Genomic DNA, 16,088 nt, shown 5'->3' on the forward strand with positions numbered 1-16,088 from the left:
TTTCAAAAAAAAAAAAAAAAATTGAAATAAAAAAAGGAAGGAAGCTTTTGTTTTTGATATTTTAAACAGACTTCTTTGCAATAATAAAAGAAATCATCATTATTATTATCATTATCATCATCATAATTAACTATTAACTAGAGTAGCTAAAGAGTGTAATGTTTTGTTTTTTTATTGTATTAATATAAACCTAACTTAAAAACGGCCGTTTTTAGATAAATTTTGTTTTGTTGGTGATTTTGAATTAACATTCCTGATACGAAGTAATAGTAATAATTAAGTTTATAATTATATTTAGTTATGGGTTTATTTTTGCTTATGCTGTTTAAAAACTCTTTTTTTTTTAATGTTTATGTATATTACTATCATTACTGTTGTTATTATTATTATTAATTATTAATAATATAAATTATATTAAAGAGAAAAATTACACTTATAAACTAAAGAATGAAAATCAAAGTAAATTGATAATGTAAGTAAGTATTTTGTTGTTTAAATTACATCAAACCAAACAGGTGTCCACACACTCTTAATACTCTTACGCAGGATTTACAAAATATCATTTTTTATATTTAATTTTGTTATAATTTATAAATTTGTTTTATAAGAGAGAGACTTTTTGTATTTGTATAGAAGGTCTTTTTTTTATATGAAAACTGAAAGCTGCAAGAAAAAAATTTTATGGAAGGAAAAAAAGAAATATGGTTTTGTTATGTTAGAGTTTATAAAAAAAAACTTAAAATCATAAAAATTAAAAACAACTTAAAAGAAAGGTTAAAATAATAGTAATAATAATTAAAATTCAAGAAATGTAAATAAAATGAAAATTAAACAAATGAAAACTCATGTTTACACTACAAGTAAATATTAATTATATTTAAATAAATAAAATAGTTATTCAAAAAAGTAGTTCGTTTATCAATTATGTTTGTTTTCTTGTATTTATACACATTTATATTTGTATATATAAAATGTATATAATAAATATACATAACGAAGTTTAAAAAAAAAGGAAAAATATATATGTATAATAATATAACAACTATATAATTGTTCAATATTGTTTCAATAAAAAAAAGTAGGAAATAATATTTGAAATATAGTTGTGTTTCATATATTTTCTTATATAAAAAAAAAATAAATGCATTTGAAAAAGTTACATTCTATATATAAAACAAATATTTTAAAAAAATGTATGTAAATAAAATATGTAAAATATGTATGAAGAAAGCACCCAACAAGTGAAATGTTATATTATAATAAAAAATTTGTCATTTTTGCATTATTCAGAGAGTATAATTTTATACAATTATAAATATAAATTTCTTTTGTTTTTAATAAATATGTTTGAGGAAAAACAACAAATCAATCAATGAAGAAAAATAAAGAATCTAATAAAACAGGTTTACCAATAAATAAAAACAATAACTTACCCAAAAATCCTTAACTCCCCACCTCAACTTCTTGTTCTTGTTCTGTGTCAATTCTCCCTCAAGTCGGTTGTTAAAAAGGGTGTGGGTCTTAGTGTAAGAGTTTAATGTTTGTCTCCTTTCTTCTGGCTGTTGCCACCACCTTGACTGGGACCACTGCCTGGTGGTTGTGGAGCTCCAGGATAACCTCCAGGAGCTCCATAGCCACCAGCTGATCCGGGGCCACCATAACCACCAGGTTGAGGATATCCTCCCGCTTGGGCAGCAGCTGCGGCATAATATTGTGAATATTGAGCATATTGGCTAGGGGTCATACCTTGTGGATAACCACCTCCAGGGGCGGCTGGTCCGCCAGCATTAGCGCCAGGGGCTCCAGGTGCACCTCCAGGACCACTACTGCCAGCTGCACCAGCATTTCCAGAGCTATTTTGTCCTCCCTAAAAATTAACATAAACAAGTTTTTAAATGTTAATTATTTTAAATAAAGTAGAGGGAGTTTTTGTAATAAATGAGAATTTCATTAATATCTGAAAGATTTTATACAAATTATTTGGCTGATTTTATAATAAAGGGTGTGTAGTCATGAAGTTTTAAAAGGAAAATTGTATATTTATTGAATTATACTCTGGAGGATCGGTGTATAAACTCGTCTGCATTATACATAGTATAGCCTAGTCTATATTCTAATCCATAGTCTAGTCTATGGTGTAGTCTATAGTCTAGTCTATAGTCTAGTCTATAGTCTAGTCTATAGTCTAGTCTATAGTCTAGTCTATAGTCTAGTCTATAGTCTAGTCTATAGTCTAGTCTATAGTCTAGTCTATAGCTTAGTCTATAATCTAGTCTATAGTCTAGTCTATAGTTTAGTCTACAGTCTAGTCTATAGTTTAGTCTACAGTCTAATCTATAGTTTAGTCTATAGTCTAGTCTATAGTCTAGTCTATAGTCTAGTCTATAGTCTAGTCTATAGTCTAGTCTATAGTTTAGTCTATAGTCTAGTCTATAGTATTGTCTAGTCTGTAGTATAGTCTAGTCTATAGCCTAGTCTATAGTCTAGTCTATAGCCTAGTCTATAGTCTAGTCTATAGCCTAGTCTATAGCCTAGTCTATAGTCTAGTCTATAGCCTAGTCTATAGCCTAGTCTATAGTCTAGTCTATAGTCTAGTCTATAGTCTATTCTATAGTCTAGTCTATAGTCTAGTCTATAGTCTAGTCTATAGTCTAGTCTATAGTCTAGTCTATAGTCTAGTCTATAGTCTAGTCTATAGTCTAGTCTAGTCTAGTCTATAGTCTAGTCTATAGTCTAGTCTATAGTCTAGTCTATAGTCTAGTCTATAGTCTAGTCTATAGTCTAGTCTATAGTCTAGTCTATAGTCTAGTCTATAGTCTAGTCTATAGTCTAGTCTATAGCTTAGTCTATAGTCTAGTCTATAGTCTAGTCTATAGTTTAGTCTACAGTCTAGTCTATAGTTTAGTCTACAGTCTAATCTATAGTTTAGTCTATAGTCTAGTCTATAGTTTAGTCTATAGTCTAGTCTATAGTATAGTCTAGTCTATAGCCTAGTCTATAGTCTAGTCTATAGTCTAGTCTATAGTCTAGTCTATAGTCTAGTCTATAGTCTAGTCTATAGTCTAGTCTATAGTCTAGTCTATAGTCTAGTCTATAGTCTAGTCTATAGTCTAGTCTATAGTCTAGTCTATAGTCTAGTCTATAGTCTAGTCTATAGTCTAGTCTATAGTCTAGTCTATAGTCTAGTCTATAGTCTAGTCTATAGTCTAGTCTATAGTCTAGTCTATAGTCTAGTCTATAGTCTAGTCTATAGTCTAGTCTATAGTCTAGTCTATAGTCTAGTCTATAGTCTAGTCTATAGTCTAGTCTATAGTCTAGTCTATAGTCTAGTCTATAGTCTAGTCTATAGTTTAGTCTATAGTCTAGTCTATAGTGTAGTCTATAGTCTAGTCTATAGTCTAGTCTATAGCCTAGTCTATAGTCTAGTCTATAGTCTAGTCTATAGTCTAGTCTATAGTCTAGTCTATAGTTTAGTCTATAGTATTGTCTAGTCTAGTCTATAGTATAGTCTAGATTATGGTCTAGAGTAAAGTCTAGTCTATAGTTTATTCCCTTTTACATGCTATCCCAGCAAAAAAAGACGTGCAAAAAAAGTAGTAAATGCATGGGTTGAACTGATAATGAACTGGTTCATATTTAGGGGAAACATGCATGATTTTAACATTAGCGTGTCATTGGCATGCATGTGTTCGTATTTGGAAAAATAGTTCGTCATTTAAATGAGTTCTTATAACCAATGAATATTCGATGATTCTCAAGCGAATTTTCATTGGTGCACTATATTTATTTAAAAATGCATTAATAATGGTATTTCGATTTAGTTATCAATATTTAAATATTTTTTTGCGTGATATTGATAAAAATAAAATAAGATAAAACATAACTAACTGATTTTTATTGGATTTAAATTCATGCAGAGGAAAAATACCCATTGTGTTTTAAAATCCGTTAAGCAGTCTTGTTTTTTTCCTTCTCTTATTAATGTTAAAATGGACTTAATATTACTAGGTAGGTAGGTACCTACAAAAACAAAAATCTAATAAAAAAATTAATGTCATTTTTAATATTTATTGTATGAAATGCACGTTTTCGTTAAATCTCCTAAGAGAATACCAAATTATAGTAAAATATTACAATTCCTATAGTGGAGTTACATGACTGAATTTGGGTGCATTTTTCATGCCTTCACTGATGACAAATTTATTAGAATTTAGGCATGTATTTAAAACGCATTAAATAGAATACGTACAAAAGAAATCATGAAAATATCCCTTCTTCTTTAACAACTTCAAATTTTTTTTGCTGGGATATGTATAAGAGACGGAACAAACTTCCCGGTAGTTTATTGTTCAGAATAGGCCTGATAGTCTAGTCTGCAGTCTGGCGTATAAGACCAGATATGATCAGGTCTGTAGTCTGGACTATAGTCAAGTCTATTGTCTGGAAAATAGTCCAATCTACAGTCTAGTTTATCGTCTGGACTATAGTTTATTCACTATTCTAATCTACATTCTATAGTTTTCTCTAGAATCTAGTCTCTAGCCTTTTATCTGGTCTGCACTATAAACTAGACCAGCGGTTCCCACCGATTTTTACTTCGCGGACCCCTTGAAGAACTTATTTAATTTCGCGGACCCCCATACATATTTTGATATTCTATTGTTCTAAATAATTGTCCATCCGAAAATTGACCTAGTCCATTAATCCCTAGGTCTAATAAATGTAGAGATGTCATATCTATAAAATATTTCCGTACATTGAGAATATATAATATTTCAGATAGGTTTTCAATTGCATGTTTTGAAGATAGAATGACTTCTTTGTTGATATGTTTCATGATGTTTCATTTTATGATCGTGAGATCTTTCATGTTCATTTTTCTTCAAGGTAGGTTTCTTTATCAAATATTGTCACATGTGCTTAAGGAGTCACGCTTCAAAAATTTGTTGCGATTGCAAAGGGTGAACTGAGTAAGTGAGCTAAGTTTTTCGGGAAAATAATATAAGAAAGTTGGACTTCTTCTATGTTGTTGCGGAATGCGTTATCCGCATAATATATGATTTGAACTCTTTGTTAAAGTACTGTGAATTTGGAACTTAAATTTGAATTTTAAAATACCAAAATTATTTTACTTCATGGTTTTTGGCTACATATTTACGCGAAACGCTATGGATTTTCTGATGTTAATTTAATAATATGTATTGGTCGACAAAATCAAGTTAAAATCTGTGTATCACGTCGGATTGGAATATTTATAAAGAGATGCATAAAGAGTCACCTCTGAAAATATATAATTTTAGTCCTTTCAAACAAGAACACTTTTGCTTACAATTTGATAAACTTAAATCTGTAATAAGCTTGTCTTTGAATTGAACTTCATACTCCGGAATACCAGTATCCCTAATTTAATTGTAAGGCAGAGTATTATTTGTCTGAAATAAAAACCATTATTTCAGTACATATACAGGAAATAAAAATTACAAATCACTCAATACTTTACTTTATAAAAGTTATACAATAAATTTGTAGGGCCTAGCTTCTTCCTGATAAACAACCGAAAAAATAAAATTCAAAAAGTCACCAAAAAATTTGGGATTATTGCACAAAAATTGGAGATATTTGTACATACATATAAAAGAATATTAGGGGCTTTTTTTAAACACTGGATTTATTTTGGATTTATTTTATTTCAAGAAAAAAACTATCTTTGGAAGCTGGAATTTAGTTTCGGACATCATTATCTGAAAATACACTCTGTAAGCTAATATAAGGTCAAAGAAAAATTAATTTTAGTGCAAACATGGCGGTTCTGCAGCTAAAAAAAGTAAATCTAATTTGGATTTCTTAAATCCAAAAAAATAGTTAGATTTAGCTAATTTCAATATGGCAATGCTTTGTATTCATAGAATAAAACCAAAATAATTTTAAAATAAACTAATTTGTTTTATTTTGCTATTCACCAATAGATGGCAAATATTTTTTAAAATGTGTAAAAATAGGAAAATAAACAAAATTCCTGTAACTAAAATATTGCACACATGATATTTTAGTGCAAATACCAATTTTTGCAAAAAATTGTTACAAATTTTATGGAAAATTTATGATTTTAATATTAAGTTTTGAAATAACTCCATCTGTTGGTCGCTGCTGACATTATGATTTGAAATTTGTTTAGTCTCGATTTAAACCTTTTGCCTTATCCACCTGGCGTACAGTACCAGAACTAAAATTTAGATTTAATAAATCCAATTGTTTAAAAAATGCTGCTATTGTCTATTCATGTTTTTTTCGTTCGTCTTCGCGGACCCCCTAGGATTTTACTACGGACCACTAGGGGTCCGCGGACCCCCATTTGGGAACCGTTGAACTAGACTATACTAGACTATAGTTTAGTCAATAATCGGGACTATAGAGTAGTCTATAGTCGAGACTATCGTCTGGTCATTAATTTAGCAATGTTCTTCCTGACGTGAAACGATGACAAAACTAAAGACAATAAATAGTTCACGGAATATTCATGGTACAAATAATTTTGCTCGAAACAATAAATGTTCACGGATTATACATGAGATGATTGAAGGATCAGTTATGATATGTAACAGCCGGAAATTTCATAATAAATGTAAAATAATACTTTACATTTCGTAAGAAAAAATTATGAAAGTTTTACTTTTAATTGAATCTATCTGATAAATACAAATAGACTCCACAACCATAATAACACTTACGTTTTTACTTAAAACTAATTGTTATTAAATTGAACTTAAACTTAAAAATCAACTTAAATATTAAAATATTAAAGCTTCTTCCTCTGGCTTAACTAAATAGTGCAAAAAATATTATTTGTTTTTATAACACCTAAACACAAACAAAAAAATTTTAGTTTTCTTTTTATTTTCTAAAATGTTGCCTATTTTTTTATTTATTTAAAAAAATACACAACGTACCTTCAATTGTTTTTCAAGAGCTTCGGCTTCTTCAATTTTACCTATACTACGATAATATTCAGCCCATTGAGCACTATAGTCTTTAGTTTGTTGACCAGCAACAGCAACAGACGACGAAGTACCACCACTACTAATACCACCAGATGGTGTATTATGACTACCACTACCAGCACTACCACCACCGCCACCACCAGCAGAAGCACCAGCAGCAGAGGCAGATGATGATGATGACGATGCTGCTGTTGAGGCCGATGATTGTGAAGCCTATTTTGATTTATAATAAATAATAAAAACGTTTTGAAAAGTAATTGAGTTTGTGTGTGTTTTCCAAAGTTAATTGCAGTTTTATAATGTGGCTTTTATATAAAACATCTAAACATACAAAAAACATTTAAAGAAAAATGTAATAAACAAACTACTTGAAAAAACGTAATATATATATTATTATCGGTATTATTTTAATGCCTAAACTAAAACTTTGTTGAAGCGGTTTTTAACTAAATTTTTTTGAAAATACTCTATATATAAGTACATAGTTTTGGAAGTACTTTTAACTATATTTGATTTTGCAAATTGGGTGGGTGTTATAAACAGAAAGTGTTTAGTTAAGTTTAGCTTACCTTCATTTGTTTTTCAATAGCTTCAGCTTCTTCAATTTTTCCTATACTACGATAATACTCTGCCCATTGGGCACTATAGTCTTGCGACTGCTGACCGGCAGATTGAGCTTGTTGTGCAGCGGGTTGAGCTTGTGTCTGAGGTTGGGGAGCAGCACTTGCTTGTTTAGCTTTTAATTGTTGTTCAATCATTTCAGCTTCTCGATGCATGCCCATTGATCTATAAGAAAAGTTATTTTTTTAATATTAATAAAAGTATTTTATTTCATTGGAATATAACAGAAATAGAACTGAACTAGAATTATACTACATTGAACTAGAATTGAGCAAGAACTGAACTAGAAATCAAATAGAACTGAACTAGTACTGAACTAGATCAGAACTAGAACTGAACTAGAGCTGAACAAGAACTAGAACTGAAAGTTTGAAGATATAGGTTGTGGAACTTATACAAAGTCCTTTTTTGTTTTTTTGACATAGAAGATTAAGAGCATTTTCAGAATTATATTTTCTTTCATATTCTTCGACTTACTTGTAATACTCAATCCATTGTGTAGAATAATCTGCTGATTGACTTGCCGCTGCTTGAGCTGCTTGACCCATACCAGCAGCTTGTTGTTGTTGAGCTTGATCACCCCATCCTCCGGCCTGACCATAACCAGCAGCCCATTGTTGTTGATAAGCGGCTGCGGCAGCATTTGGATCATTGGGATTATAACCACCAGCGCCACCACCGCCTCCTCCACCACCACCTTGTTGATTTGGTGGACCACCATTGATAGATTTACGATTAATAATCGGCAGTTCCATATTTATCTTTTCAGCAATCATTTGACGAGCAGCTTCTACTTGTTCGGAGGTGCCTTTACATTTGAAGAGTTTTTCTGAAGGAGGATTGACAGCATTACGATCCATTTCACAGTAGGCACCAGATTGTTGATTAATTAATTTAATAGTTTCACCACCACGACCAATAACAATCTAGTAGTTGCAAAAATCAAATAAATGTAATTATAGTTGAGTTTATTTTATATTTCCTGTTTTAAAAACATTTACTACTTACACCACATTTTGAAGCGGGTACCATGAAGGTAATTTCTTCACGTGCAGGTTGTTGGGCATGATTAACACCATAGCCGTAACCATAATTAGAATTGCCATTGTCACCACCATTACCGCCGCCTCCGCCATTACCATTACGATTTCTTTGCTAAAGTTAAAAGTTATATAAAGTTAAACGAAATCTTTAAAAAATTCAACTCTTTTTCTCACTAACCATCACATTATCAATTAAACCATCAATCATACGCTTGGCATCATCCACTTGCTGCCGTGAACCTTGTATTAAACATCTGCGATCACCGGGCTCATCATTTTTGCCCTGTATAAATTGTAGTTTACAACCACATTCCTGTTGGATTTTACGTATCATATCTCCACCTTTGCCAATTACTACACCAACAGCTAGTTTGGGTACAAATACTTCACATTGTTCTCCTCCATTGTTACCGCCTCCGAAATTATTATAATTTCCTCCGCCATTGTTAGGGCTATTGTTGGAACCCATACCGCCACCATTACCGCCCATATTGGGACGATTGTTATTTTGTTGCTGCTGTTGTTGTTGTTGTTGAGCATCTTTTTGTGCTATTAATTCCAAAACCAATTGTTTGGCATTCTCAATTTTATGAGGATCGCCCGAAATGCGTAGAGGTTTCTAAATTAAATCAAAAATTTAATCATTAAGATTTTAACCTTTTTAAAATATAAACTTACAATAACTTCTTGATTGGGACCATCTTGTATAATGACCATTTTGGCTCCGGTCTTTTCCTGCAATTGTTTAATTGTGTCACCTCCCTTGCCTATGACTAAACCAACTTTGGTACCAGGAATCATGATTTCTTGATAAGGAGGATAACCCGTGGGTCCCGGAGGTGGCATATTTATGGTTAAAACTACTTCAACATTACCACCACCATTACGATTTGCCAGCTGCTGCATAACTTCACGACCTTTTGTCACCGATTCGCGTGAACCTCTTAAGGTAAGAATACGTTCACCTTCGGTTTGGCTCATTTGAACCTTACAGCCAGAATCACCTTGTATATGAGAAATAGTTTCATTGTTGCCGCGACCGTAAAAGGCGCTCATAAGACAATCGGGAATGCGTACTTGTTCTTCACAGGTATTGCCAGCAGTAGCAGCTAAACGAGCTGCAACAGCTGCTGCTTGGGCAATAGCCTGAGTCATATTAGCTGGACCACCACCGCCAGAAGATGAACCACCACCACCACTCATATTAGAATTGCTATTATGACCGTAGTCATTAGCATCCGGACTAGTGAAACGTTTATTTTCTGGTCCTGAATCAGAATCGTCTAGGGAACGTTTAAAACCTGCGCCACCGCCGCCGCCACCAGCACCGCCACTATTATTACCACCTTGCTGTGGATTTGGTTGGATTTTAGCGGCAATCTATCAATGTAATAGATAATATACAATGTTTAATAAAGACATCAACATTTCAGTTTAAGAAAATCGTACTAAACTGAAATAGGTACATAGAATTGTACTAGAACTGAAATAGAATTAGAACAGAACTAGAGCAGATATAGAACAGAACTAAAACTGAACTAGATCTGAACTAGAACCATGTAGAACTGAACTAGTCGCCGCCACTAGTCAGTTAAAGAAAATCTTTCTAAACTGAAATTGAATTGTACTAGAACTGGACAAATATAGAACAGAACTAGAACTTAACTAGAACTGAACTAGAATTGAACTAGAACTGAACTAGATCTGAACTAGAACTGAACTAGAACTGAATTAGAACTGAACTAGAACTGAATTAGAACTGAATTAGAACTGAACTAGAACTGAACTAAAACTGGACCACAACTGAACTAGAGCCAAGTAGAACTAAACTAGTAATAAACTAGAACTGAAATATAACTTAAAATGAACAACTGTAGAACTGAACCAAAACTTAAGCTGAACTAAAAGTGAACTAGAACCGAATTAGAACTAAACAAAACTAGATTAGATCTTAGTGTCACTTGTAAACATCATCATTTTAACCACAAGTCTCAATAAAGAGTAATAATTATTTTCCTACTTTTACTAACACTCTCTTACTCTTTCCACTCAATTCTCTTATAACAAAAAAATTATCGATTTTTTCCTCCATTCTAGCAAAAGAAAAAAATATTTTTTACCCTGAAAAAATTCATAGAAACAAATTACCTGTTTAGCTCGTTGTAAAGCCGCTGCAAATGCTTGCGATTGATTTATATTACTTTGTGCTGCTGTAGAACCACCAAAATCACCCATACTTTTTATTAATTAATTATTTTTTATATGCACAACTCTACTACCACGCGTATCTATTATATCAGTCAGTGCAAATTTTTTCACGATTTTTTTCTCGTTCCTTTCTACAAGGGCGGAAGCTTTTTTGCACTAAATTTATATACTATTTTCTGCTTTAAAATTTTAGAAATTTCATAGAATTTCTATATTATTTTATAATATATTAAATAACTTTTATATATTTTAACAATTTATTTAATTATTTTCCGTATTTTGTATAAAAATTAAAATTTTTCACAGCACTTTCCAAAAAACTCACTACAAATGCGGCATGAAAATACAAATGGCGGATTCAGAGTCCTGTGTCGACAAACATCAACGGTATACGATACAAATTTCGACGGCGGCTTAATATCGACAAAAAGCCGACTAAATTTTCTTTTGTGTTTTAAAATTTTTCAACATTAAATAGAAACGGAATCTGAGTGATTAAAAAGTGGGATTTTTAAAGCAAATATTTAAATATTGAAATTTTTAAATACAACAAAATATTAAAAAAGTCAATATTATAAAAGTTACAAACGAAATGGCAAACTTATACATATTTACACATATACCCTTCTCACGAAGCTGAATTTCGAAAATATATATATTTAATATATAGATCTATTGTTACAAAAAGATTTACGACAAATTTTTTAAAAATCATAAAATAGAGATATTTGGAAATTACAAATATAAATTTTGAATTAATGTAAAACTTGAACGGATAACGATATTGGAACAAAATTTTTGAATTATATCGACCCAAATCTTTCTTAAAGAACGTCGTTCCAGTCTTCGCAGTTTCTATATAATATATAACAATTCATAAATCGTTGAAAATGTTTTCCAAAAAGTGTTACTGTACCAATAGCCATATTCTATTGACTACACTGTTGTATCGCTAATATCGATAAATAATTTTATCGAATACACATAAATACCATCACTAATAAACTGCATATTTTGTTTTATTGTTTGACAGATAATTTGCAAAATTTGTAGTATTAATTTTTAGTTGTGTCTACAGTTTCCGAAATTTTTCCTTACACACAATCTACCAAAAAAGGCAATTGGAAAATCTGCAGATTTTGATGGATTTCACATATATACATATGTACCATTTTATTATGGAAGGGCAGTCAGGCGTGACGAGTCTGTTGACAAAGTATACTTTTGAGGCTTGAACCAAGAGTAGTTAGTTGAGGCATTGAGAGTAATTGGCCACTTTATACTATCGTCAGCTGTTTTGGGCGCAATTGTCCCAGTAGGTCATTTGATCCTCATAGACTTCTTTCGTTTAAAAAATAAAATTTTCTTAATATTTTTTAGCAAAGAACTCTAGAGGACTGAAGCTGTTTCCAGCAACAATGGATTTAGATATAAAGATGGAAGCAAATAAGATTAAAAATGAAGATGGTGAGACAAATAAGATGTTAAACAAAATAAAAGCAGAAGAAGAGCTAATAATTGAAGGTGAACAACATCAATGGTTGCCAATCAAATTTGAAGATGAACAAAATGATTATTATCAAGAGTATGGTCAGGAATTTAGGGAAGATATCTATTTACCGGATTCAATTAAAAATGTGTTTTCTCATGAATATTATAAAATTGAATATTTAGATGAAAATGATGATAAAGATGAAGAAGATAAAGAGGAAGAGGAGGATATGGATGAACAGAGTGAGAATGATAAGGATGATTTGTATGAACCAAGTGAAGAAGATGAAAATGATACCGATTATGAGGATGAAGACGATGATAATGATAACGATGATGACGAGGGTGAAGAAAAAGAAGAATTTTATGGTGGTTCAGATAATGAGGGTAATATGAAGAAAGAATATAATTTACAATTAGAAAATTACGCTAAAGATTTGACTAAACATGTTAAAGTTTCAGAAGGCAATATATCGAGCTCTTTAAAATTTTGGCTTTTAAATAGTTATGTTGAATATAATTGCCCAGAATGCAATAAAAATTTAGCCAACTATAAAGAACTGCGCAAACATTTAAAATTAAAGCATATTACTGCTATTGAAGCAGCACAAAAAGACTATATTTTGAGTGAGAAGTCTGGAACATGTAAGAAATGTCAACGAGCATATAAAAGCGGTTTTAATAGATATAAACATTCACTACAACACAGTGAAAATACTCAAGATTTAACGGAGAAAAAGTGTAAAATGTGCAGTTATAAAACCAAAAGATCTATAAAAAGACATTTCATTGAACAGCATCCGAACATTGTGAATGAATATAAAAAATACAATAAAGAGAAAAGTACCTACAAGTGCCCAATTTGTCATTACACTTATAAGAACAGTAAACATCAGAAAATTTGGCATCACTTTATAGATAAACATCCTCAGGAATATCAGGAGAAATTTCGTTACAATTGTCATCTATGTCTGCACGAATGTTTCGCTGACGAGCAACTGTATTTGCAGCATTTAATGGCGGACCATGAATTAAATTGCTGGAAAAACTTAAATTTTAGAAAACTTTTTGATGATAAGGAATACTTAGCTTGTATTAAATGCCATATAGTGTATCTTAAAAATGATACAAGTAAATTACTAAGACATTATCTAGAACACGATAACACGATCTGCTGGTCATGTAGATTTTGTAAGAAGAAAAGTCCTTATAAAGATACAGGACGTAGTGGACACATGTGTACTAAAATGATAAGTTATTATACCAAACAACATAAAGTAGTTGAAGGAGAAAAGAAAATAAAAAATTTACAGGAATTTGAAGAGTATATGGCACATGTTTGTCCATTTTGTAAAGAAGAATTTAAAAAATTACTTAAATGGCAACAGCATTTGAGAAGTATTCATGCAATTGATACTCTTAAAGGTTTGGAAATGATAGCAGCAGATAACAATAAATTACATTGTAACATTTGCCATACAATGGTAGCAAATACTCCGGTACAATTACATTGTCATCGTTTTCAACATTTACCCTTTAAAGCCTATAAATGCCGCCAATGTAAGCAATCATTAGCTACTTTCAAAATGGCAGTTAATCATGTGGTGAAACGCTGTAAAGATGACAAGGATAGAGATTATATTAAGGAAGTTTTAAAACCAAATATGATTGAATCCGCTAAGGTGGTGATACAATGTGCTTTTTGTAACTACCAAAAATTCACTGATGCTAAAGAGGCTTTTGAACATTACCAATATAAACACAACAATTTTGAGGAATTCTTTACCTCAGACGCAATGTGTATAGTTTGTCACAAGAAATTTGCACAAACCGAACAACAGCTGCGTTTAGAACATGTGTTTACACATTTTGAGGAAAAGATCTTTAAGTGTCCATTTTGTAATACTTCCCATGTCAAGTACAACACCTGTAGATTTCATAAGATACAGATGCACTATTACAAACCCCTGGATCTAAAAAAAGAAAAAACAGCAAATCATCAATCCTCAGCAGTCCAATCACAGTTAGCTCAACCCAATCTTTACTCTCACGTACTCAATGGTTTTGCTGAATTCATAAGTTTCGCTTGTCCTGCCTGCAATGAAGGTCTGCCCAATCAAAAGGAATGGCATACACATATAACCACACAACATGATATTTTTGATGAATCAAATGTGTCTTATAAAGACTCCGATGGATCTTTGAAATGTCTAACATGTAAAAGTAGTTTGCCAAACTATTTATACCGTCGCCTGCAACACAAGTTAACACATATGCCTCACCGTACATTTCTATGCAATCTGTGCTATGTTCGTGTCAGTTCTTTAGCTACACTTTACAGACATTTTCGCCAGAAACATTTTGCCCAAGGCAGCTTTAAGTGTCCCATTTGCCCGGAAGTTTTAGCAACATCACACCAACAGAAAGAACATTTAAAGCAAATGCATCCGCCCCATGAATGGCCCGTTAATATACAGTGTTCCTTATGTTACGAAATATTAGGAAATAAGTCTGCTTTAAGTACGCATATGGTTATACATAATAACGAACGTATAAATTGTGATACCTGCGGTTCCAAATCACATAGCAAGAAAGATGAAAAGAGTAAGTTTAAGGAAAAACCTGGTGACGATATTCCTTCAGTGTCAGGTTGTAAAGTTATGGTAAATATTAAGGAAGATGCGACCGTTTTGTTTAACGTTGATGTCAAAACTAAGAAGGCAAATTTAAATAAAAGAAAATCTCCTAGAATTAAACCAGATGTTATGGAAGTAACAGAATTGGATAAGTTTGATGTTAAATCAAAGAAGGCAAAAAGTAAATAAAATAAAATAAAATTTAATACAGAATAATAAGTTTTCAATATGCACAATGCGAAATATCTATACAGTATTTTCGAATCCCCAACTCTTTTGTATCAACGTATCTTGTAGGGTTCTATAAATCGACTTTCGAATAATCGAACAATCGACTTTTTGTGGAAAAAAGTCGAAGTTGACTATTTTGTTCCAAAAAAGTCGATAACTCGACTATCGTCTATGAAAAAGTCGAAAAGTCGACTTTGTAAATAAAAGTCGAAAAGTCAAAAAATCGGAAAGTCGAAAAAAGTCGAAGAAAGTCGGAAAAAGTCGAAAAGAGTCGAAAATTGTAAAAAATTGCGTTAATAATGACATTTGCATATAATAAACAAAGTAATGTTTAAATAAATAGTGTGTAGAGAACAAGTAGTACATTTTTCCTAAAAGTTTATGAAGATTACCTTAATTTTTATAAGAAAAACTAACTAAAAAGGTAAGAACTAAAGAAATATTATTAATATTAAGAAATTTGAAAGTTTTGATTACAAAAAACTAGTGTAAATTTGTTACAAAAAAAAAACAATGAAAATTTTTGTGTTTACAAAAGTATTATACAAATTACTTTATTCTTTAACATAATTCTAGTATGTTTTTAATAAATTCATTAAAAAACATTAAATTTTAAAGTATTTTTAAAAGACAAATATATTTTATCAACATAAATATCTTCATTTTCTTTCATCATTCACCATAAACTATTAACATTTTGTTTGTGTATGTTGATATTTGTGCAAGGTGGCAACATACAACCAGCTGAATATTAATTACTACCCTATAAGAACAGTGACAGTCATTTGACCGGTCAATTGATTGTCACTACTGAGAATATACCCATCATTGCGTAGAACAAAGCTCCCATCACTTTCTTA

General features: G+C 31.2%; 2 protein-coding genes across 8 annotated transcripts; one reads left to right on the forward strand and one right to left on the reverse strand.

Annotated features, from left to right (window-relative positions):
- Positions 1-648: 648 nt before the first annotated feature.
- On the reverse strand, positions 649-11,228 carry LOC119601793 (far upstream element-binding protein 2). Of its 5 annotated transcripts, XM_037952939.1 has the most exons (10): positions 10,811-11,228; positions 9,341-10,042; positions 8,841-9,281; positions 8,628-8,774; positions 8,097-8,545; positions 7,568-7,784; positions 6,948-7,211; positions 1,747-1,867; positions 1,434-1,698; positions 649-663 (listed from the first exon to the last, which is right to left on the reverse strand). In XM_037952939.1, exons 1-9 carry the CDS (start codon positions 10,895-10,897, stop codon positions 1,535-1,537), a joined length of 2,592 nt encoding a protein of 863 aa, XP_037808867.1. In that variant the 5' UTR covers positions 10,898-11,228; the 3' UTR covers positions 649-663; positions 1,434-1,534. The 5 variants fall into 5 exon arrangements, with proteins under 5 accessions (XP_037808867.1, XP_037808865.1, XP_037808869.1 ...); XM_037952937.1 differs by having other exon boundaries at positions 1,434-1,867; XM_037952941.1 differs by lacking the exon at positions 6,948-7,211 and having other exon boundaries at positions 10,811-11,227.
- A 620-nt stretch (positions 11,229-11,848) lies between these two features.
- Positions 11,849-15,589, forward strand: LOC119601798 (zinc finger protein 423-like). 3 transcript variants are annotated; one of them, XM_037952952.1, is made up of 3 exons: positions 11,849-12,185; positions 12,251-12,748; positions 12,818-15,589. In XM_037952952.1, the coding sequence occupies exons 2-3, from the start codon at positions 12,289-12,291 to the stop codon at positions 15,184-15,186; spliced, it is 2,829 nt and encodes a 942-aa protein (XP_037808880.1). In that variant the 5' UTR covers positions 11,849-12,185; positions 12,251-12,288; the 3' UTR covers positions 15,187-15,589. The 3 variants fall into 3 exon arrangements, with proteins under 3 accessions (XP_037808880.1, XP_037808881.1, XP_037808879.1); XM_037952953.1 differs by having other exon boundaries at positions 12,824-15,589; XM_037952951.1 differs by having other exon boundaries at positions 11,850-12,185; positions 12,251-15,588.
- Positions 15,590-16,088: the final 499 nt, after the last annotated feature.

Source organism: Lucilia sericata, unplaced genomic scaffold (genome assembly GCF_015586225.1).
Source record: "Lucilia sericata isolate MDLA Ls3-8-SP2 unplaced genomic scaffold, ASM1558622v1 Contig000191F_arrow, whole genome shotgun sequence".
NCBI lineage: Eukaryota > Metazoa > Arthropoda > Insecta > Diptera > Calliphoridae > Lucilia > Lucilia sericata.

What these genes read in the sequence shown, in the direction of transcription:
- LOC119601798 (XM_037952951.1), top strand. Translation starts at nt 12,289, where the DNA reads ATGGATTTAGATATAAAGATGGAAGCAAATAAGATTAAAAATGAAGAT.
- LOC119601793 (XM_037952937.1), bottom strand. Translation starts at nt 10,897, where the DNA reads ATGGGTGATTTTGGTGGTTCTACAGCAGCACAAAGTAATATAAATCAA. An exon ending in CTTTACAACGAGCTAAACAG is followed by an intron (nt 10,043 to 10,810) that starts GTAATTTGTTTC and finishes TTACATTGATAG; the next exon opens with ATTGCCGCTAAAATCCAACC. An exon ending in TACCCGCTTCAAAATGTGGT is followed by an intron (nt 8,546 to 8,627) that starts GTAAGTAGTAAA and finishes TGCAACTACTAG; the next exon opens with ATTGTTATTGGTCGTGGTGG.